Source organism: Protopterus annectens, chromosome 8.part1 (assembly GCF_019279795.1).
Source record: "Protopterus annectens isolate FY-2018-M chromosome 8.part1, PAN1.0, whole genome shotgun sequence".
NCBI classification, from domain to species: Eukaryota; Metazoa; Chordata; order Ceratodontiformes; family Protopteridae; genus Protopterus; species Protopterus annectens.
Window position 1 is genome coordinate 345,504,553 of NC_056742.1, and position 25,874 is coordinate 345,530,426.

Sequence of the window (25,874 nt, forward strand, 5' to 3'; positions counted from 1 at the left end):
TGGTTTGACCGGACGTCTACTTATAAAACTTTTAAGGCTTGGTTCAGACTCTTGACCCTTCTGGTATTGCTGGTAAGTATTTATGTGTAGATTCCCAGTACTTTCACCAGGATATTTTTATTTTGAGGGGACAACTACTGTTTGTTAATGTTTCCAGTTCTGAAGTGCTTTTTCTGGCAATCCTTTTAGAATTTTCTTTAACTCCATCCAGAATGAATCTGTTCAGTGGGAACATGAAAATGTTTCCTATTAAATGTCTTATCAAAAGATTTCTATCAAGGTTGAGGCTCTTTCTTCGGCTTATTGGAAAGGGTTGAATTCTAAAAGCAGTAACTTGGTCCTGTTTATAGTACTGAAAAGTATGCCCAGAGTCCTCCAGTTCTAACACAGTTTTTGCTAGGACTGTTCTCCAGGGGCACCTCAACCTTCATCCTTCTCTTCCAGCTATTTAGCTTAAGTTGATGCAGCTGTGATGGGTGAAGTACACTTACCATAATGGTGGATGTTCTAATGATCACTGTGCAGTAGCTACCCTGCTCTTTCATCCTCCTTACTTTTGTCCATTTTTATGCCAGGGTGTGGACGGTTCACTTTGTGGCTGTGCTCAAGGTAATGGTTTGGACTTGTGGAAGGTGCCCTTAAGCTCAAAGCTGGCCAGCTGTTGTATCCCATGCAGTACACATAACTAAGGCTGCATCAGCAGTGATCTGTGAGTGTCTGCTGTTGTGGTGGTTTAGTTCTCCCAACTTTACTTTCTTGGCTTCGGGAGAAGAAAAATGATTAATTGCAGGGACCACTGCTCTCTTAAGAGTTGTGAATTTTTTTTTGTATGTTTTTGGGGAGTGGGTGTTGTCTGATTCTGTGTGTGTATCAAAAAATGTTAGTTGCAGCTTTTTTCTTATTTTATTTTTTTTATCTTCAGACTGCCATTAAGAAGAACAACCCAAGAAAATACCTTCGCAATGTAGGGGATGGAGAAACTGTAGAGTTTGATATTGTCGAAGGGGAAAAGGTACTGCTTTTATTTTTCTCCCAGGTAGTGGCTGACCTAGAATACCATAAAGAGGTTTTTTGTCCAGTCTCAGCTGGAAGCAGTTTTGAAAGTCCTTGCACAAATTGTTTTGAAATTTTTAAGGAATGTATGTAGTTGCTATTGATTCCCCATTTTCACTATTGCCTCATAACCATAGCGTAATGGTCAACATTTCTGCATCACATTTTCACTATTGCCTCATAACCCTAGCGTAATGGTCAACATTTCTGCATCAGATTTTTAGGTTCCCATCACTGATTTTTTAGTTTGCACTTGTTCTTTGCATATGTTAGTTTGGGCAAAATATCAAGCATGATATATGCATGCATGGTTATAGATGCTTATAAATGTATATATTTGTATATGCAATATTGTATTTGTATATTAACAGTGCTGTGTAGATGCACATCTTAATTCTGATGCCTGCATTTTTAGTTCCTTTCCTCATTCATTGAGTCTAACTAGCCCACATTTCAGGTGCTAATAACACCAGTTGGAAGAATTTCTATGTTAATTTGCAAGCGAACCATTTCTTTTGCCCCTGTACCCCACCCCAACAAGGGCAGCATCAGCCTACCTACAGTTTGTGTATAAATTGGTACCAAAGGTTTATTTAAACTAATACTGGTTCACACACTGTTTTTCTGACTGCAGGCAGGATGGGTAGCACTTAATAGCAGCTTTTGGCGGAGATGCACACACACGCACCCACCCAGAAGCTATCATGTTGTGCAACCCCAGTTCATTGCACCTGCTGAAATGTATTTTTTTGTCTGTCAGAAAGTGATAAGTTTTGCCCTTGGAGGGATGTCTCTTGATCAGGTGGGGGATAAAGGCCTTCCTTCAATTATTGGTTGGGAGGGTGGCCTAATGGTTAAGGTGTTTGCCTTACAAACACAAAGTACAGGTTTTGAATCTCACAGGGGATAATTGGCTAGGCTTAAAATGGCTCGCAAGGGCAGTTAGCCTAGTACTAATCTATGAACCTATGAACAAGTGGTCCCAAAAAAGTCCTTCAGGAACAGCAAACTGTACAGATTGCAGATGAGATAGAAAAGGTTGTCCAACCATCACCTTATAAGATCCAGGTAACTGGAAAACATCCCAATACAGTATTTAGTCCATATGAGGTTATCTTATAAGGAATACTCGGATGTAATACTATAGCAAATGACTTCCAAAGATTACTTAAAAAAACACCACCCTTTTAGATTCCATTATCCCTGACTAAAGCCATGCTATAGCCTCAGCCTATATGCCCGCAGTCTTTAACTGTTTGAAGCCCTTCACCTTTAATGTATGTGAAGTCAGGGGCACAGTGAAGATATTTGTAACTGCACACCAACAATCATTAATAGAATATAGCCCCCCTCCACTCATCCAAGTGTAACCAATGCCCTATCATAGACCGTGTATGTTTCTGGAAAACATACATTTTCAGTAATGGAAAAAAAATTAAATGGATGGCTACATTTTTAGTTCTTTTCCTATAAGTTCAGCGTCCTTTGATTATTTTCTTATGTCCTGCTAAAGGCATATTTTGCAGCCTGCCTGGGTGCAAAGCATCCAGTTCAATGCACAATGCACAGTTTCCCTTACTTGCTGTCGCCTGTGTGCTGTGACAGCATTTCTTGTATGCTGTACATACCTCCACAGCTCTTGGGCAGATGTACAAATGTTATCCTCACACCTAGTCCTGGGTTACATGACAGCGCACCTCACAAATGCAAAACAGACATATTAAACCAAAATTAGCTAGATGCAAAGTTTTGACCTTGGCATACAAATAAACAGATCAATTAGAACATTGAAGAGTTCTGCTACTGCATGTTAAGGTGGTTGCTTTGGCAGTCCACAGGGGCTAAGCAATGCTCTGGCAGTCCACTTAAAACGATGCATTTATTTTAAGTATGTTTCTGCCTACATTCTACTGAATCCTGAGGTGTTTGAAATGAAGTTCTTGGGGATATGTCTATTATTATAGTTAACACTCATTAAACCAAACTCTAGTTTACAGGGCTGACAGGAGGAGGATCTGTACTGCATATGATAAAGTGTGAAATAAAACTGTATTACTAAATCCCACGAGTTACAAATTCAGTAAATAAATACTAAGTAGCAATGCGCATTTAGCTGCTCCGCTAGTATACGTTTAGATCATGAACTCGCCTGCAGCGGCGAAGGATGAACGACTGAAGGGAGATTCCTAAATGGAATCTATACTGTATGTTAGGCAGTAAACTGAAATAAGCAGTTAAAAACCACATCCCATCAGTCAAGAGATTCATACGTTCGCCTCTTTTCAGCAAATCAGAAAAGGGGAAGAATAAACGCCACAGAGAAACGGGTCATACGGCAGATATTAGAAAGCACGAACATCAGTAACGTTTAAACAATCTGTATTTTCACCACATAATCGTGGTACCAGACGTGGCCTGGCGCCAAAGACAGCTCCGCAGCTATGTTCTGCCATGACTGTTGTTTCACATTTTTGTGTCTGAAACAATCGAGATAATCCTTGTTTGGGTTTAATATGACAGTAAATGGGCACCTCCGCCTCGCACAACGGTTACAGGTGAAAGTCACCTAATACAGTGAGCCAGCTGCCTGCACAGGCTGGTACCTGCAAAGTTGTGACACCCAGAAAGGCTCACGCGGGGCTGGCATTAGAGCGCGCGATGGAATCTGCAAAGAGGAATGCTTCGGGGAGGAGCATCAGCACCAATTGAATCCTTCTAAGGAGGAGTTTCGAGGAATCACACTCCACTCTTCCAAACAATCATCCTTTATCCTTCACGTTCCCCTGCTGCTTTCCAGAGCTAAATACTTCCACTTTAAGAAGCTGGCGTAGTGTCCTCACCTCATAGACACCGAAGCTTTGAAGGACACACAGGCAGCAAGTTCATCCGTGGAGATACTGCAAGGCGAAAGGGAAGGAGTTTGCAGCAGGAGTGCAAGTGCCATCAGTGGCTACTAGTGAGCTTGTTGCTGGGCAGCAGGCACTGCCAGTACAACCATGAATGGGCATCAGCAGCAACATCAGCACCACTGCTGGGGATACGGGCTACATAATGGTAAGTGGCGCTGCCGTTGGCTTAAGGATAGTGTTATGGTCCTGCAGTAGTACTGAGATGCATTGCTGCCTCTTCCTGCCCTCCCTGCGCTTTGCATTGCCTGCTATGACAGAACTTGAAATGATCATATGTTTTGGAGCACCACATATATGAACGGCATAAAAGTTTTCAGTGGTCCTATCAATGTTAATGCATTTGGATGATTTTCTATATTGTGCAATCATTATGTGTCTTCAGTCATCTTTCAGTATGTAATCGGATAAACATTAAGTTTAGCAACGATCGAAGCTTTCTTTTGGTTGCATTTCTGTTATTTTTTGTTTTAAACCTTTTGCATTCAGCACGGGAAACCCATTTTCTTTTCTAATTATTTTTCCTGATTTACACATAATGTTGTTTACATTTTAGGTATACCATCGGTTTAAATTGACAGTGTTCATTTCACTGTTCACTGGTCACTATAAGTGCAAACAGGTCACTGTCTATTGCCCAGTTAAATTATTTAGCACACTGTGTTTTAGAAACCAACATGTAATACCTGTAGTTCTGCATTACACCGTACGGTATACCTTTAGAACTAGTGGTTTTATATCTTTTCATTCTCTGCTGCATGCATGAGAAGTGCTTACCTTCTAGCTTTACAGGGTATGTACCTACTGAGTATGAAATATGGCTTTACATTTTATACACTGAGTATGAAAGATGGCTTTGCATTTTATACATTTAGTTAAAGTGTATATTATCCCACAAGACACGCTGCCAGATTAGAAAACACAACGTCAGGGGTGCACAAAAGTTAAAGTGATACAATGTTTTCAAGTAAGTGACAATAAGGGTTGCATCCAGCATAACTCATCAAGATGGGTATATTTCTCAGCTGTGGTCTAATTGCTGGAAAAAAAATACCACATTACTTCTAGCATGTTCATAGGTTAGTAGGTGATTACTAGGGTAATAGCACAAGAGCCTTTATGAGCCTAGCCAATAATACCCAGGGTTTGACAATATTGTATCCTAATTCCCCAGATATGGGATGGGGTAGTATCAGGGTAGTGGTTCTTTGGGAGTTGGAGCCTTGAGTCATTTTACAGACTGCCTCTGTCCATAAAGGACATGGGCAGTACACCAGGAGTGAATTTATGGTTCTCCATCCATTTATCCATTTTTTTTTGAAGAGGGACAGGCTTTGTTTTACAAAGATGGGAATTTTATTCCATAGACAAGGTAGCATTTATCTCATACGTCTTATGCATAATACAAATTGAGAGGAGTTTAAGTGACCTCTTCCTCTGTACTACTACTTTGGGAAAAAAAAAAAACATCATTTATTGTTTTTCATTTCCTGCTGGAACAGGTCAAAGAAGGAAGAGATGACATTTCTGTCTTTGCAGTTGTACGTCTGCTCCAATTCATAACTCTGTATTATAACCATTACTGAGTATTCACATACCACTTCCAGGAGGTGAAAATCTCATCTTCATTTTAGTTTCACCCACCATGGGAGTGACATTAGAATAATAAGCTATGTGACCAGAAATGCTAGATTTGCTCTTGTTGAAAACGGTCTATTACTATTATACAAGGAACTTGTTAAAACAAACAAAAAATTATTTTAATAAGTCCTTTCTTGTCAAAATCAAATTTTTGGTTTATAAGAACTGTCTTCCTCTGTTATCTGAAGTTATAGAGCTGTTTTGGTTTTCTAAAACTGCCTTCCTCTTTTATCAGAAGTTATAGAGCTGCTTTGGTTTTCTAGAACTGCCTTCTTCTGTTATCAGAAGTTAAAGAGCTGATTTAGTTTTCTAGCACTGCCTTGATCTGTTGTCCATAGTTATCAATATGCCACTACCCACACCGATATGCTGCTTGTAATTTTTTAATATTGAGATTTACATGCTTTTTTCTCTGCATTACTTTTACTATGTGACATTATTTCATTTTAGTTTGCATTTGTTGAGTGGGATAGTCTGGCTGGGCTTGAAAGCTCCTTTTCAGTGAAGGCCTAGGGAGAACGCTCCAGGTGATAATACCTAACAATATACAGTAAAAGCTCAATGTTTCAACAACAATAATGATAATATACATATGTACACATCCAACATAAACCGAGGTCTCTATACAAAACAATATAACAGTGAGAATGTACAGGAAATGTACTTATATTGAAGTCTTTTTGCATCAGCAGAACATAACACATGTACTTACATTGTGTTGCTTTATATGATGCATGAAGTCACAGTTTAGAGAATTTGCCCTCAGTTTATCCAAAGAATAAGCGTTGGCAGACCCAGGATTGTCATAGATGCTGTTTGAGGCCTGCTTTATAAACCTGAAGTTATTAAAGATGTGGTTTCATCAACTCTGTTAAGTAGCTCTGCTGAACAATTTCAAATAGGGTATCCTGTCAGTGGCAGTGGGAACACTGCCACCAAACAAAGTCACAGAGGACCCATGCAATGTCTTAGCTTAGCAGTCCATAATATAATACACAGAGGCACACTACTTAAATGTTAGCTTTTTAACATGGCTATTACAGAGTACTAAATGTTATACATTAAGTAGAGAACCAGGAAAAGTTAAAAAAGTAAAGATATGTCCCACTTGACTTGTAGTACGTTTGTAGTCTTGGTAGAATGAGTCATTTAGAAAAGGTCATAGCAACAGACTATTTGCATAATGGATGAGAAGGTGAGATCAATGTCTTTTATTACAGGTGGGTAACTTGCAGCTCATTTCACTGTCAAAGTATAAATAGCTTCTGGAAAAGGACTGTCCTGATCTTGTTGTAGAGCTAAAAGTAAATGTAACTTGCTAGTGTAATGAAGAAAACTGAAAAGTATTAAACTTCAGTGTTGCATGAAGTTTTGTAAATGAAATAAATAAGACATGTTAGCAGCTTATTTTTATTAAGTAATTAATCGTTTATTTATTACTGATTAACTGGTTTTGACCAGTGCAAATAATGAAAGACTTCAAAGCTTTATTGAATGTAAGCATGTTTTTCTCCAGTTTTCTGAAACTTGTTTTAAGACATTTTTTGTTTTTTTCAAGTGTAACACGGTAGAGAAATGAGGCAAAACTCACTGGGTAATTATTATTTTGCATTTTGACTAGATATTAAACAATTTTGTGATAGATGATTTGTGTGGGATGAATTTGGAATTTTAATTTCAATATAATGGAAACTAAAGTCTTAATTTTCAAAATAAATATATCAGGGAAAATGGCTTGATTAGTGGCAATACAATTTATGAAGTTTGTGAAATTCTAAGAACAGCTGTAAAAATATCTATAGCATTGTGATTTGTGTCTACTAATGTGTTTTGTAAAGATGTTTGAAATTAAATTTAGAAAAGTCATATTTAAGTGCATAAAGATAGGAAAAAGAATGCCCCCTCTCTCTCTCTCTCTATATATATATATATATATATGTGTGTGTGTGTGTGTGTGTGTGTATGTATAAATATTTACACACACACACACATACACACACACATATATATATATATATATATATATATACATATACACACACACACACACACATATATATATATATATATATATATATATATATATATATATATATAAAACAACACTCATTTATAAATCTTTGGTATAAATGCACAGCTTAACTAAATGCCAGAATCAAGTTTCATGCTTTCAACAGCATTGGAAAATATTAGTGAAATAATCTAGTCTAAATATATTCTTTAGCAGCCACAATATTTATTAGGACTGTTACATAAGGTTGTCAGCCCTGATCCCTGTCACCTTTCTCTTAAAGAGCCAGCAACAACATTTCTAAGAAGCTCCCTTAGCAAGGGCAAAGCTATTGGATGATCAGAATTAATTAACATAGCCAGGTTAGCCCTTGATAAGAGCTGTGAACTAGTGGCCAGGTGGGCACTGTAACAGTCATTAATATGATAGATGGCTTGATGATAGTCAGAGGTATATTTAAAACAGACAGCTTTGATTTTTTTCCTTCCCTGCTGTTTTCCAAGAGGATATGATGCAGGACAATGTCAGAATCCATCCTCTTGCTTCTTCTGTCATTCATACAACAATAAACATATTTAATCTTGTGCACATAAAACAATCATTAAATGAAACTTGATGTTGGGTTCAGATGTCATTGACTTCATAAGAGCACATGTTCAGTGAAAGCTCATAAATAAACAGCTAAGGTGGATATTACAGAACGTAAATGGAAATACTTCAGTGACTGAATGATTGTTACTGCGGTTTAAGTTACACATTCTGCTATTTTTTTTTTAGTTAATGTATGGGGTAAAAAGACTTGGGAACAGAAGTTTGGAAATGTTAAGGGTTATTCTGAACACCAATCTTTGTAGCTCATTTCTTGATCCCATATTAATGTTCTTTAAAGTGTTTTAAAATACTTTAGTTTTGTCTTTTTAAATGTGCAGAAATGTGTCATATTCTACTGTCAGTTTTGGTAGTAACATTTAAGTATGATGGTTTGGTTATTTCACTATTTTTGTTTCAGCCAGGCAGATTTTCACATCATTTCTGTGTTTTAATTTACTCTTTAATTTTGGGTTTCATTGTTAACATTGTTTTACCCAGATTATGTTAGAGTGTGCAATATACTAGAGATATGGGAAGCTCAAAATAACTTTAGTTAAAAAGTACAAAGGAAGCTGTCTAGTCTTTGTGCACATGGTTTTCAGTTTTTCTTTTTCATTTCTCAGGTCCCCCAGAATGGCATCAATCATATCCCATTGCTAATGGAGACCGTCAGTCACCTATTGACATCATCACTTCCCAGACCATGTTTAATCCTGACCTTAAGCCTCTGACTGTATCATATGACTCTTGTAAGTCGCTGAATATCTGCAATAATGGGCACTCTGTTATGGTTGAATTTGAAGATGTTGACAACAAGATAGGTAAGACTACGACATATGTTATTATTATTATCACTACAATGCGAGACACTGCCAGAATTCACAAAAACATATATTATCTTAAACATGAAATCTTCCTGCAGTGCTCTACCACTAGAATCTTAGGACAGTGTAACTAGGTTTAAAAAAACAAGCATTACTGCTGCATTTACACAACACAGACATTCCATTAAAATTGAAACTATTTTGATAAATGGTGTTAATTAAATACAGCCCTCATCAACCCCTTCCTTATATACACAAGCAAATAAGAAGCATCAAATTGTTTTGCAAGTTTTTGTTAAAAGTATTTGTAGCGTATTCATTAAATATTCCTCATTTGCAAAATAATTTACAGCTGAATCAAAGCTGTAAAATATGCTTGCCAAAGGGCTTCAAAATCAATTATTTATTCATTTCAGTTAGCTTGTTTTTTGTGCATTAGAACTGCAGTTTAGGGTAGCATTTGTATTTATACAATAGACTTCTGAAGTCTGTTGTGGTATTACAACTTCTGATTATATTTCAAAAGCTACTGATCTGTATGTTAATAAATAATGCATGTAGTCATTCCATGGGCAAATAATTTGGAAAGAAGCCTAAAATGTCACCAGTGACCTTAACAGAGTCAGTATTACGTTTAATAACTGAGTCCACACAAGCTAGTAAAACTGGAAGTTCTACGGCCTTACATAAAATGATGTCCAGAAACAGAGACCCTGTGATATGATGAAATCTATTACATCATGTATGCCACACATTTCCTTATACTCTACAAATGTTAAAGTTTTTATTTTGGCAGTGTCACCCATTTTTTACACACATGAGCTTTTCCAATGCATTTTATCCTCCCCTCTCTGTCAAAAGATCATATTCTGCACCTCTCCTGTTTTCAAAATAAGTATTTCTTCACATTTCCTCTTAAATGATCCATTCTGTGATTACTGACCTTCTCTACCTCATTTTCAGTATTTCTTTTTCTATAAAAAAAGTAATGTTTCTGAATCTTATACGTTAATTTGACATACTCCAGAGTTTTCTTATACATCTTGTCTGTTTGTTCTCTGCCACAATGAATATGTGTTAGAATTTCATAGGATTTTTCTCATGTAACACATGGCTGAAACTATGCATCATTTTTCATTTTTTCTTTAAACTGCCTTACGTCCAGCTTTGTCCTGATGCAGGTGAAAATCCAGAACTGGCCGTATGTACCAGTATTCCATGCAGATGTTAAGATGCTATAATTGTAAACATTTTCTGTCAGCAGGCAACCACAGCATGCTTCATCCATTTGTTAGGAGCAGACAGTACTGTAATAGGCATTCATTTTATAGGTAAAATTGCAACAGACATTAATTTTCAAGCCATACTTTATACACTTTATTAGTGATGGTCATCATTGTGATATGTTATCCTTTCTCTAGGCTGGATCCATGTTTAATGAAGAGGTCAAAGAAATGTTTGACAACAGGGATATTATGAAACACTGGGTCTAGTTATTTGGGTCCAAAGAACATCACTGCCTCCTCTGGGCTTTAGACAACAAGAATGTAACCAAAAACTTATATTTTGTACTCCTAGATTCACTTTGCGCCCCCTTCTCTGTCTCATGTTTTAAAATTGCACACCTCTTACTAAACTCTGATTATATACAGTTAGGAAATGTATGCATTAGATTAGCCGGTCCTTTTACAGTTATCAAAATGTTATTTTGTTTTTAATGTATTTTGTTCTTGTCTATATCTGCAAGCCATCAAGACCCAACCATGATCATACCCCTTCATTTCCCATTACCAGGAATATAGCTGACAATAATACAATACATATATAGGCCGTCACGAGGGAATTTCCATTTTTTTGACAGAAGTTCTTCTCTGGTAGATGACTTGCATGTTGACAGATGAGAGGGACTTGCTTACACTTTTCTGTGGGAGTCTAGATGTTCCTGCACTACCACACAGATGGACTTGTCATAGCCAACTCTCTCTCTCTGTCTTCAGCAGGATTTGGCACTGGCCAAAACAACCTCCCTCCCCGAGAATCATCTCCCTGCCAACCCTCCTTATTGAACTCTCCAAGTCAGTTGGGACACAGAGCTTTATCTCTCTGCAATGCACAGCCAAATTATTATTTTTGTTTTCTGCAATGAGTATTTCCATCATTAAGTAAGTTGTGTACATGCTTGTGGTGAAGGTGTTAGTTCAAGCCAAAACAGAAATATTCTTTCTTTTGTAGGCCATGGCATTTCTGAGAAATGCTCAGAAAAGAAATATATACTCCACTGGATATGCAATTTATGCGTAGCTGCACACTTTTTACAGTGAGCTATGAATCTAAATTTTACACTTGTGTTATGAGCAGTGCCTTATTAGTAAACAATAGTACTAGCTTTTTGATGTAGACAGATACAACTCTGACTATACACTCAATATGATGATAAAGCCCTGAACTCCAAAACTTGTATAACACACAGGGCTATCAAAAGTGGCCACCCAATGAAAATATAAAACAAATGGAGCAGTCTCCAAGATAAAGTGTAAACGGGAATACCAATAAAAAACAAACAATTTATTAAGGTTAAGTGCTTTCATCTCTATTATTATGGGACTTTATCAGAACAAAACAAATTACCCACATTATACTAAAAAGAATATATTTAAAGGTCAACTGGTCCGTGCTGCTAGAATGTGTTCTAATCTTTTTAATTTTAATAATAAAAGCCGGTACAAAACCTTACATACACTGAGACTTCTTCAGACCGAAAATAATTGATTATTCACACAGTCTTAAATAATAAAAATCATACCACATGACTTGATTAACTAATATTTTATCTCTTTGGGTTTAAATAAACAACAAAATCCCCATGATTATTCAAACCAGGGGGGTAGCAAGCATTTAATCTGACCTGTCAGGAATATTCTAACCACCCCAGTTCTTCTTCTGCATTAAACAATCTGTCAGTATTTTTAATTGCATCTAATACCAAAAACTTAACAGCTTTACAATGCCATTCATAAAATGTCTATTCAAAGAATTCCTTTCATCACCCACCTGAACTTCAACGTTGTGTTCATAAATTCTCTTATATAACGGTATAACTCATTTGAATTTCTACCTATATAAAAAGCTATACATGAAACACAAAAAGCAAGGTAAACCACACATTTTGACTTACATGTAAACAGTCCATTTACACTAATCTTATAATTGTTGATGATAATATCTTGAGCTTCAGTGTATAAGTAATTACACAAATTATTTTATGAATGGCACTTGTAGAGCTGCTTTTAAGTTTTTGGTAGATGGTTGTAGGGAAGTTAAGGATATTATGACAAAAAAATCTGTGATTTTTAGAAGTAAACTATGGGTTGTGGAGTCTGTCAACAATGTTCTTACATACCGGAGGGTTCCACCTTGGTTTTACAGAATGTACCTTTAGTGATTTATTTGACTAGACTAGAGGCATTGTTTATACAGCTGTGTGCAAAATGTGTGAATTTGTTTATGTGGGTAAAATGGAAAGGCAGCTGAAGAAAATAATTTATGAACATTTATATGTGATAAGTAAAAAGAATTTGAATAATGCCTTGTATAAACATACATTGCATTGTCATTGATTTAATAAGTTTAGATTTGGTATCTTTGACATTATTCCCAAGAACCCAAGAGGAGGGCGGTGGGAATTACAAATTGAAAGATGCGAGTTGCAGTGGCAATTAAAATTAAATGCTGCAATGCCACCAGGTTTAAATTAATATATTACCATTCTACCTATTCTCAAGACTAGAGGTCAAGATTTATAATTATAGACTCATAGGTTCATAGGTTCATAGGTTTATACTAGGCTATCTGCCCTAAGGCATTTATAAGTATGAAAAATACTGTGCCCATTAGTTTGTTGTGCCTCTGTCCAGCAGTGACCCAGAGATGATTTCTCCCATCCACAGGTCTAGATTTCTCTTGAACAGAGTCAGCGAGGTGCTCTGTCTCACATGGATTTTTATTCCACAGCATAGGAGTCTCTGAGTGATAAATCTATCAGCACATCCTATTTATATCCGTGCTAAGGTTTAAGTCGCTTGCTCTAGTGGTTTTGGTGGATTTGGATTTTTGAGGTGGAGCATGTCCATTAATTCGGGTTGGACATGGCCTTGTATGTCAGGCACATGTCACCTCTGAGCAGACAGTATGCGACTGAATAGAGCTGGAGTTTCTTCAATCTGGCAGCATATGACAGATTTTGGAGTCCTTTATCCTTTTGGTGAGGAACTTTTGGGGTCTCTCCAATTGCTGCAGATGTCGGGTGAGATACATACAATGACCTCACTAGATCTGGATGTGAATCCCTTCATGATCAGGTGGGCAATGTAGAAGGTCTTTCTAACCACTTTAGCAATGTGAGTGTCAAAGAAAGGCCACTGTCAACCTGGGTCCCCAGGTCCCTGATAACCTCTTCTGTGCTTAGTGGATTGCCACCTATATGGCCATGGCTCTGGCACCAGCTATCTGTTTCCGTGAAGGATATCCAGCAGTCATCTGCAAACTTTGTCAAGTAGATGCCAAACAATAGGACAAGTCTGACACAGCCAGCAACTCTAACCCTGTGGGTTCTGTCCTTAAGCCAGTTTGCAACCCATCTTGTGACATATGGGTTTACATTTAAGCTGGTAAGAGGTCAAGGTAGGCTGTATGGACTGCCTTTCCCTCATCAATGGCCTTGGTGACTATTTCAAGTTCAAAAGGCATGATCTTCCCTTGACAAAGCCAAACTGGGTCGGGTCCAATGTCTGCAAGTCCCCTATATCTTTGTTTATGAGCTCCATTATGATCCTCTCCATAGCTTTGCAGACTAGACTTGTTGGGACCACAGTTACACTTGTTTAATTCTTACGTTGATTTTGAAGTCTGACTAATTAATTAATTAGTATCACTTGACTGTTTCTTTGTACTGGCTTTGTATTTAAATCCACTGATTGTCCGTTTTTTTTTTTTTTTTTTTTTGATGAAGTCCCAGAATAATAGGCATGAAAGCACTTAATCTTAATAAACTGTTTTTTATTGGTATTCCTGTTCAGACTTTATTTTGGAGACTGCTCCATTTGTTTTATATTTTTGCTAGTTGCCCACTTTTGATAGCTTTGTGTGTTATTTTACAGCCCTGACTGTAACCCATTTGATTCATTTTTGACCAGCAAGTCTGGTCTGTGGAAGGGGAATGGGACTGAGTTCCCATAAGGAAAAGTAGGATATAGGGACTAAAGTGAAGAGATTCTGGATCAAGTATATCTCTAACCCTGATCATGTGATTTTACATAGATGTAGCAACCCTAGCCACTAAGAGGTCACAGCAGCATGTGAACATGTGGATTAATGTCATTGTACACTGTATCATTCCACAGATGGATCCTGGGAAGTTAGTCAAATACTTCTGTAACTCCTAGTCTGTGGATGCAGGCATTAATATTCCCACAACCACCCTTGTCCAATAAGGCATAGTGACTCCTAGTGTCATGACCAGCAGTAGAGAGACACCAGGATAGTTGAAGGACAAGAAGACAAACCAATGGCTTGAAGTTACAGGTCTGGGACATGGGAAGGAGCAAAAATGTTGAGATACTCATAAACAATAATACAGAAAGAAGACATATTATGTTGTAACTTCACAGAACGTTTAATATCCTGGATGGAAAATCTTGAAATGTTGATATGGGATTTAGCACTGTTTAGCTTAGAAACCTCAGATATCAGATGACCACATATCCAAAGATTAATATGACATGCAGAAAACACTGCACATTTTTATCCTTGAGGAGGGAAGCAGATAATTACAAGCTGGAGGACTAAAGTAGGATTGTGAACATCACCATACTGCTAAACATGGGGGATAGGACAGACCATCATAGGACTGTGAACTTCACCATACTGCTAAACATGGGGGATAGGACAGACTATCATAGGATTGTGAACTTCACCATACTGCTAAACATGGGGGATAGGACAGACTATCATAGGATTGTGAACTTCACCATACTGATAAACATGGGGGGATAGGACAGACTATCATAGGATTGTGAACTTTACCATACTGCTAAACATGAGGGAATAGGACAGACTATCATAGGATTGTGAACTTCACCATACTGCTAAACATGGGGGATAGGACAGACTATCATAGGATTGTGAACTTCACCATACTGCTAAACATGGGGGATAGGACAGACCATCATAGGACTGTGAACTTCACCATACTGCTAAACATGGGGGATAGGACAGACTGTCATAGGATTCTGAACTTCACCAACTGATAAACATGGGGGATAGGACAGACTATCATAGGATTCTGAACTTCACCAACTGATAAACATGGGGGATAGGACAGACTATCATAGGATTGTAAACCACCATACTGATAAACATGGGGGGATAGGACACACTATCATAGGATTGTGAACTTCACCATACTGCTAAACATGGGGGATAGGACAGACCATCATAGGACTGTGAACTTCACCATACTGCTAAACATGGGGGATAGGACAGACTATCATAGGACTGTGAACATCACCATAGTGCTAAACATGGGGGATAGGACAGACTATCATACACTTGTGAACTTCACCATACTGCTAAGCATGGGGGATAGGACAGACTATCAGATACATCTTAATATGCTGAGACCACATTGGCTGGTTCAGAAAAACATATTTCTAGACAGTATTACATTTTTTGATAAACTTGTGTGCTGCAGGTTTTCACTTTGCTTTAGATTCAATGATCTAAGAATGATAATATCTATGTTTTTTTTTCATTTTCACACTATATCAGGTGTCATTTCCACTGTATGACGTTTTAGGGAATTATCATCATGAATTTAATAGAGTTTTGTCTTATAGCAATATTTCAAAGATGTGGCATGTATGATATTTAAACTTGCAACTATTTAATCTCTTAGATTCATAGGTACTTACTAGGTTATCAATATGTGCGTATCTTAATAAGCCTAGTCTTACATTCCTGTGGTAGTTTCTAGGCCTCACATTTTGTATATGAATAATGCAGAGATTGGCTGAACAAGGCTATGTTGGGACATTAACTTGCTTCCTCTATACATGAAGGATGGGGTGATAAACCAGGGTTGAGTTTATGGTTATCCATCTATTTGTCAAACTTATGTTTGAAAAGAGTAAGATAAATACTTTGCTTTGTGTGGAATGGAATATGATTCCACAGAAGCAGTATTCTGTATGATACATACCTATCCCACCAACACATTCTATTTAATTTACAATTGAGATTTCTAGAATGTGTGTATGTGCTTACAATACCATTGGAGTTATGAATTGTTTGACAGAATAGGTCTCCTGAAGCTCTGTATATGAGACAGAGGTTGCCTGTCAATAGCACGTATGACATTGAGAAAAGGAATAAGGTTTTGAGATGTTCTGTATAGTTTTTATGATTAGGCCCTAGATTTTTTTTTTAGTGAGAAAGTGTGTTGTGGGCATTCCAGTTGTGACCAGTGTTTGGATGCACACATACTGAAAGGGACATTAACTCAGTGGAATGATTACATCCCTGGACCTGGCTGCAACACCTTTAGATATAAGCTGAGCCATGAAATAGGACTCCTTTATACCAGTGGATAGACAGTAATCAAAGGACAGGTCAATGTTCCCAGTTCCTTAACTACTTGGAAAACACTATCCGTGACAGGAAAGTCAAAGATGTGAGCAGCTTAGAAAACTATTTTCCACTTTGTAGTGTTATGATGTTCCAGTCAATGATATTACTATCAAAGAATAAGAATATACTCCAACTTTGGCAAACTCTGGCTTATAGATTGGCAAACTCTGGCTTACAGAGTCCTAGATTGTTACGAGGCTTATGACCCAGGAGCCTTTCTAAGCCTAGTCAAGTTTTCCCTGAAATAATAATGATGTTCTGTCTGAACAGGACATTGAGAGCCAGGCACTTATAAGCTACCTCTGTCCATAAAGGACATGGGTGCCAGGCCTGCTGTAAATTTCCTATTCTCCATCCATTATTCTAGGTTGTGCTTAAACTGGGTAATATTAGAACTCAGCTTCACATGGATGGGAAGCCTGTTGCATGGGAGGGGCAGTCTCTGGGCACATATGTGTAGCTCCAGCATGTTCTGTTTAAGTTACACACAAAATTCAGGTCCCTAGACCTTGTATTTCTGGTAGTCTTTGTCTTACAAATATGTAGGAGATTCATAAGTATGGGGTTTGCGGATGCCTTGTAAACCAGGCATTGATCACCCCTCAGCAGTATATAGGAGACTGAGTAGAGGGAAAGGGCTTTAAGGCGCTCTGCACAAGGCATGCTTGTTCTGCCTTGTATTCTTTTTTCTTTATCTAAGGATAAAAGGTTGTACTGAAAATTACTGAAACTTGGTTATCCTGAATATACCTAAATATTCTTACTCAGAAATACATGCAATATTAGAGTGACAATAGTTAAGATGGGATATGGGGTACAACAACAGACCTCAAGTGCTTTTGGAAAACTTATTTGTTATCTGAGAGCATTTTAGTTGCTTCACTGCTATTGGGTTTGAAAATCCATAGCAAAAATAGCATTTTAATGCTGCCTCTCTCTGTCTCTCTTTCTCTCTATATATATATATATATAAAAACATAAAATGTTTTTTAAAAAAATAGCAACTGATGTGATTGTCTCCAATTTGGATTAGTGCAGCATGAGAGGGAGGTATACACTTGAGTAATATGATTATATAATGCATTGTACTTATTGCACAGTTTTATATCAGACATGTTTAAGAATCCTGTCCTTTAATCATATTCCTTTGAATCAGGGACACACTTTTTTGTTCATGGCACTGCAGGTAGTGAATAAGAATGTTAGAATGGGAAATCTGAAGAATGAAACAGAATATATGGAAATGCAGTAAATTATTAGAATGGGAGCTGACAAAGCCCCAGGATTGAATAATTTGTCCCTTTAAGACCAGTTCTAAAGAAAAGGAGGGTTCAATACTGAATTTGATTGGGTCATTGTTGTAGATAAGGGAGAACTGCTGTTTTGTATGCACTATCTGATGAAGGGTTACACCCAAAAGCGCTTATAGTGCACTTTTATTCTATTTTATTGGTTATTTTAATAAACCACAGTTTTGTGCATCTGGCCTGGTGGTATCTGCCTGGATTTTATTATATTCTTTTTATTGTGACGTGGCTGGCAGAACCTTTGGTGGAAGATATCCATCTATTTTGTGCTTTGTACTGGAAAAACAAAGCGTGATGGATTTGAATCTTGCATTATACTCCATACCATTTACTTTTTTTTGGTGAACATAGCCACAAACTGCATGTATATTTAATTAAAACAAATGTTGGCCTGCAGGTGGTTGGCAGCCAGCCCATGCAGTAACGTAGTAATCAAGGTGTAGTTTGAGGAGAGAGACACACGGTTATCAGATTCATAAAAGCATAGAGTCTTAATCTGTGACAGAAAACAAACAATGCATCCCACCCACATTTATTCCCTACTGCCTCACTGCACCCTCCAAATGAGCATTGACAAATGTCTGACTCACCTGGGTATGTAAGTGCAGAGAATCAGATAATAAACACATTATTATTATTCTTTCTATGATACTTAGTCATTTCAGCCAGTAGTAGTTTACTTTTTATAGTTTTGCTGCATTTGTTTTAAGGTTAACTATAACTGTTAATTTGCTGGTCTTTTCCAGAATTCTTTTTTTTTTGTTCTATGAAAGATTTTGCTTGATGGCTTCTCTAGCTTTGTCCAACTGGACACATCATTCCAGTGAAACAGGAGTTGGGCCTTGCTGGGCTAAGCAAGAGCTGCATGGCCCATTGCTTCTGCCTGAGAATCTCCATCATCCCTGCATTCGCCTGTGAGAGTCAGTAAGTAGGTAATGGGCCAGCTTGCTGGTCTTTAGGTACAACCTACCCTCTCTGCAGGAAACACCCCCAGCTCTTCTGAGCCTGCAATTGCAATATCCGAAGGGGAAATTTGTCTCTGCACACTAGTTTCACCACACAGCTACCTAGTGAGAATGCATCATGTTAACATGAGCTTGGCCAGCTTGGATCTCCAGTGGGTAAACAATTAGTGCTCGCACCCATGTGGCAATCCATTGCCACCTTCCTCTCCCCAGGATGGGCAAAGTAGCTGCTCACGCCCATCATCCTGGCCAGTTTCGACAGGCACCTGATGCACTATAACATGGTCAGGGATTTATTCCTCGTTGCCACAGAGTTGGAACCTTTTCTGACATTCTTTATAGTTTTGCTGTTGAAATATAGCAGAAACCAGAAACTTTTTAAAGGTTAGACTCTTTTTATGTAGATAATATTAAGTGGATAAATAAATAACATTTTTTATGTTATGAAAAACTGAAAAAAGCTAGATGCGAGCTTTTTTATAAGGACCATTGACACAATATAAGTCAGCTGAGCAGATGTTGAATGCGAACTCTGTATGCTCATTCTGTCTACACTAATTGTATATTTCAGCTGTAATTTATTGAACTGAGCAAGACTGGCTTGAGAATGGGTGACAAAGGGGCATTCACTGCTGTTGTGCAGAACAATGGAACTTTGTAGCTTACAGCACTGTCAGTAGCTTATACAGTTATCAACAATCTATTCTGTTCACAGTTTAAATGGGATAATCTTACTTGCTGAAATATAGCATTAGCTCTGAGAGAGGAAATAGGGCAAATGAATGTCAGCGTGTATCATAAACAGTAATGAGGAAGTACTAGATTCTTTAGGCTGCAGTCTAAACAAATGACCAGTTTCTCCTCTGCTAATTAGGTCTTGATTGAACAAATTAGTTATATGTTTCTGTTGTCCTATTCAGTTTTTCTCAAAAAGGGGTAAAAATGAATAAGATTTTTCTGTTAGTTGGAAGTAGATGAAAACAAAGCAGTCACCTTCTCGCGTGTGGTGCAAAGGGAATATTTATCTAAGTTAGCTGTCATTATTTATGAATCAGACATCATTGATTAGGAGAGGAACTTCTTGACCAACAGCTATAATTGCCAGTGTTACCATTATTAAATATAGACATGACACCTTTCATAAACAGATAAATTACAAATGCTTTTTCCTGACTGCTGCATTTCTTGTTATAAATAATGTATGTCAGTAAATGAACTCTCCCTTGTTATCATAACCTAAACCACTGGCTGATTACTGGCATGTATATAAGTAAATAATACAACTCAGTTAATATTTACAGAATATGTTGCATTCTGCATGCTACAATTAATTCACTGTCTTGTTTGTCTTCTGTCATACAGCTGCAGTGGATAACCAGAGCTAGTTTATTTAATACTGTTAACCAAAGTGTGTGTGTGTTAATGGATTAGCTATGGAATGAAAACTTTTAGGAATATTTTGTGCACGTTTGTACACAAACACACTTTATCGTAGGGCAATCACCAAGGTGGTTTACGCACCCCTAGTTTTCTCCTAAAAAGTGATCATTTATTGCAAACAATTGGACAGCTGCTTAGCATACAGTAAATACAAACACAAGTTTATTAAACTTAATAAACATGGTTTCACTGAAGTAACTACATATCTACATTTTTTTACTTTATTTGCATTTGTTTATCGGGATAGTCTGACTGGGTCATGCAAGAGTCCCTTTCAGCAAAGGCCCAGGGAAAAAGCAATTGTTTCACATGAAGCAGTTTTGTTAGGGAAAACAAAAATACAATATGAGTTTACAGTATTCTTTATAAGACATAGAGGCAAAAATTAAAAATAATTAAAAGTACATCAACATGATGTAGTAGGGAAGCACATCAGCATTTTCATATTATGTAAGTTAGGTATAAAAATGAGAGGTTACAGTGATAAAAAATGACAGGATTACTTACAAAATATAAGTGCAGTTATGATGAGATATATATCATATAGAGAAAGATATACACATATTTTGCCTTGTGGAAGTTAGAATACAAAAATAAAAAAGAAGTTAGGTGGACAAATGATTAACTTTGTTGGGATGTGAAGGAGCATTGCCACGAGTCGGGAAGTTTTTATTTATTTATTTTTTTAATGAAGAGAGTTTTGAGTTGCCTGATGGTGGAGAGGATCTGATTCCAAACTTTGACAATGTAATCATAGTATAAGGAGTCTCTGTGTGAGTTGTGAGCCCTAACTTGCAAGGTGAAGAATTTATTTGCAGAGCTGAGGTCTCTGGGTGGGAAATACCATTTGAGAAATGATGATAACAAAGGACATTTTGTGGGTCGTGTAAAACAGAATAGACTGCTTTCAGATGGGTATAGTGAAGGTGGCCAGTCAGCTCCATCTAGCCTTCTGTTAATGCAATACAGTGGTTAGTTCTGCTGGGTACATTTGAGTTGCTATCATATCAAGGTATTTGTTCTAGCTGGTTTAGCCAAGTGGCTTGCAGATTGCTGAAAACAGCAGTTGCATGGAGTAGGCTGGGTAAGAAACATGTTTCTGTGGCAGTACTTACATGGTTTGAGAGACAGTTTTTATTCTATAAAGAACACTATTTTGTTAGGTTTTCTTAATGGTTGTCTGCATCTCTAGGTCAAATCTAAGGTTGTTGTCCTGTCTGATACTGAGGAATTTGGTCTCATTAACTACATCGGTAGTAGCATTTTCTGCAGGCAAAATGGGAAATGAGTTTGTGAAGTAAATAAAAGATTTAGGTAAGAAGGTAAGAATGTTAGCTTTTTTTTTTTTTAACCAGTAAGTATCAAGTTGCTGTGTTGACGCCAGTATTCAACAGAGGAATAAGATTCCCGAAACTGAGCTTGAAGGCCTTTAAGGGAGGAGTCACTGCAGATAGGAGTAGAGTCACACTGAATAATGGTTGAAGGGCCAGAAGCTGTGTGCATTTTGTTTCTGAATATATTAAAGAGCAGTGGCCCAAGTACAAAGTACAAAGTCTTGAGGCATACCAACAGTGGCCGGGAGGGGAAGGAGAAGTATGTGGTTTGCCATTTGACAAACTGTATTCTATTGCTTAGGTAGCTCTAAAATGACTTGGAGTGGAATTTGAGAGTTTGATTTCAGAGAAAGTTTGTAGGGGTTTGGGATGAGAAACTGTATCAAATACCTTAGACAGGTCCAAGAAGGTACTGCAGACAAATTGCTCTGGGGCAGAGTAGATGACCAGTGGTTGCACAGAATGTTGTAGGGTTAGATCTTTGGTTAATGTGAAGGCTAATATAGGGTTAGGGTTTTGACATAGTTGCAGTAACTTCTAAAGTTTTATGGTTTTATTATAGTGCCAGTGCCACCAGGTTGTGCCCCTGTCGTGCATAAACTGTTTAGTTGTTTGGGTTAACCAATGGGCTAGATTTGTTTTCTACTTTGTTTATTCATTGGTAGGAGTTTAGGAATTAATGATATTTAAGGAGATGCTTTTGAAAGCTTTATTTTCTTGTCTAGAGAGAGGTGCTGTAAGTGGTTCCAGTTTATTTGTCTAAGTGCATTAGCGAAGGGCTTAGTATTAAACTGACAGATGTTGTGGACAGTGTTGCATCATGGAGTGGATGGACTTTTGTTGTAGTATTTGATGATAGTCATTCCTGGTGTCAGATAGGATGCCAGTTGGTGAATTCTGCTTGGGTTAAGTATAGAGTCAAGGGCTGAATGGGTATTTGAATACTTATTAAACCAGATAGGCAGTTAGTGGGCTTTATAAAATTATATAAGTTTAAGAATGAGTAGTGGATGGTTTGTCTGGGTTGACTCAGTTAATATTTATATCACCTAGTATGGTGGTTTCCAGTCTGATATTTGTTGAGACCCAAGACAGAGTGTCTTTAACTGTAGCAGAGTTTAAACAGGGTATGATAATCAAGATTTCTGCGTTATTGACAGTTGGTGTGTCAGCAGGATAGCACCATATTAGGAGTCTGTCTGAGTATATATCTGTTATATCACCTCCTTTTAGAATGTTGGCATCTAATCTAATCTTTTTATATCTTGATGGTGTGATTTCTTCATTTTAATGGTTGGTTTAAGCCAGGTTTCAGTGAATACTAAAATGTCAGGGGTATGCTGTGTATCCATGAATGCAGCTTAGCTACTTTGTTACAAATTCTTATTATATTCACATGGAAATGTTTTAGACCGTTGTTTTTTGGCATTTGGAAGTCAGTAGTAGGAGGAGAAGGGGTGTTGGATTGTAGATGTGGTCCAGGGTTAGCATGAATGTGTCCAGATCTCTAAAATTTAAAGAAAGTTAAATATGTGATTAGGTGAGGGTGGCTATTTTTTCTGTAAAAGTAAAGAAGTTGAGGGTGCTGTCTTTTTAATTTGGATGTAAGATACGTTGTTATTTTTTGTAGGTGAAATGGTGTTACTGGAAATAGTTCAGGAGTTACGTAAAGAGTCTTTGAAGATAGTATGGATTGGTTATGTACGTGGACTGTAGCACAGAAAAGCATATTGGTTATAATAATGTGATATGATGCCGCACATGTAAGATGCATCCTGAAGGGAGTTAATTGCTAGAGTTTGTAGCATTTTGAAGGAGTGCATGTGGGTAGTCAGTTTTTCCATCTCTTTCAACTTACTGGTTTAAAAGTCAGCATTTGCGCATGCTTCCCATCTTTCCTGTAACTAGTCTAGTCCAGATACTGATTTGCTATATCCAGGACTGTTTGTAAGCTTCTGAGCCCCTCAAGCCTTTCTGTGTTGGAGGGAAGCCTTCTAGCTTATTAGTGGGAGTGGTAAGCACTAGGTAGCCTATCTACCACAAGAGTGGTTTCTGGCCTGGAAATTGTAGTTTATTGGCCATTTGGGCAGTTTTTCCATCTCTTTCAATTTCTGGTTTAAAAGCTCGCGTTTCTGCTTGTTTCCCACCTTTCCTGTAACTAGGCTCATCTAGATACAGATTTGCTATATCCAAGACTGTTTGTAAGCTTCTGAGCCCCCCAAGCTTTTCTGTGTTGGAGGGAAGCATTCTAGCTTATCAGTGGGAGTGATAAGCACTAGGCAGCCTATCCACCAAAAGATCCAGGTACAGATTCTTAGTTCTAGCACTTGAATTTGCTTATTCATGCTCAGCACTTGTCCAGAACTTGGTGTAGCAATAAATAAGTTACAAATTACTACCGCACTCAACCGTCCTCTTTACCTAGAGGAAAACAGTTCTTGTACTTACTTTTCTCAGTTGCTTAGAGAAAAACAGCTCTTATACTCACTTTCCTCACATGTCTAGAGGAAAGTAGTTTTTTATCCAGGCATGTCCAAGGGTCAGCTCCCAGTGTTCTCTCCTGTCTGTCTGATGAAGCTGGGCATTTTGGGACAATGTAGCAATTGCCTAATGTACACAGACAACCCTCTCCTCCTAGCACCCAGCACCATAACCTGTGAGAGATGCACTTATCTAGCCAAACTGGAGTTAAAGCTCTCTCCAACCAAGACTGAACTTGACAGTCAAGAGGAGAAGGTAAACACTTGCACCACACCACACTCATCACATAGTCCCACTAAACCTACACCACCAAAATCCACACATAGAAGCACAAAAACATTTGCGGAGGCTCTCAGTAATAATCTGCTCAAGCAACAGAGACTTCCAAAGCAGAAACGCAAGCAACCTCCACTCCCCAACACAACCCAAATGACACATAGCCCACAGACTCAGTGTGCCACTCAACCACAGCCCATAAGGCAAAACAATGTACCAAACACACTAGTCATAGGTGACTCTATAGTCAGGCACACTGATGTCCCACTCACCAGGCTAAACAAGAAGAAGGTTACTGTCAGCTGCCTGTCGGGTGTCAGGATCCGACACATAACCCACGCACTACCACAACAAGTACAAATATGACTCGGTCATTGTCCATGTTGGTGTGAATGAGCTGAGATGTACCTCCCTGGACTACATGAAAAGAGACAAGGAAGAGCTCTCCGATCTTGTAGCCCAAGCAGGTTTGATCCTAGCCCTGAGTCGCATCCTGCCATTGCCCAGAATGATACCACAGTACAAGGATAAAATGATTGACTTCAAGAATTGGCTAAGCTTCTGGTGTCATTGTAAGGGGATCCAGTATCTGTCTGTCTGGGATGACATGGTCGACAGACCGTGATGCTTTGCCAAAGATGGCCTGCACCTGCCACCCCTTGGATTCCAGATACTGGCTAAGGCTCTTGGTGCCCCTATAGTGCCATTTTTAGGCAAGGTTCAAATGACAAATTCACCACCGTAACAGGAACAGGCAAGCAAAAACTGAGGGTAATGCTACTCAATGTTAGAAGTTGAAATCTCAAAATGTACTCCCTTGAGGCACTCCTTAAAATGAAGAACATCGATATCTGTGCAGTGACTGAGACCTGGTTCAAGGCTCCAAAGAGCACCCCTGCATTACTAGGCTATAACTCATACCACACTTTTCGGCCACCTAACCTGGACCGGAACACCAAAGGCAGATGTGTATCCATATTCATTAAGGATATCCACAAATCCAGGCTAGTTGCTCAGCATAATGCATCCGAGGTTATCCAAGTGCAACTAACTCTGGGCAAAACTGCAATCCAAATTGTAGCTTGCTACAGGTCCCCCACCATGCCCCAAGATTCCCACTCCTCTTTTCCTGATATACTGGAAAATATTAGGGTTCAACCAAACACCCTAATAATGGGTGATTTCAACTACCCATCATTAACTGGGAAAACTACTCTTGTACCAGCTCCTTCGCTCAACGCTTTCTGGAATTCATAAATTCCAATGCCCTGGATCAACTTATTCTCACCCCCACCAGGGGCAACAATATCCTAGACCTAGTCATTACCAGCATGAGTGACTGGTGTTCCACACCTGAAATCA

General features: G+C 38.1%; 1 protein-coding gene across 1 annotated transcript in view; it reads left to right on the forward strand.

Annotated features, from left to right (window-relative positions):
- The first annotated feature begins 3,756 nt into the window (after positions 1-3,756).
- Positions 3,757-25,874, forward strand: part of CA7 (carbonic anhydrase 7) — a 397,617-nt gene continuing 375,499 nt past the window's right edge. The window contains exons 1-2 of the mRNA XM_044081917.1: positions 3,757-4,107; positions 8,826-9,023. Coding sequence (XP_043937852.1) covers positions 4,050-4,107; positions 8,826-9,023 — 256 coding nt within the window. The 5' untranslated portion in view covers positions 3,757-4,049. The remainder of the gene's footprint in view (positions 4,108-8,825; positions 9,024-25,874) is intronic.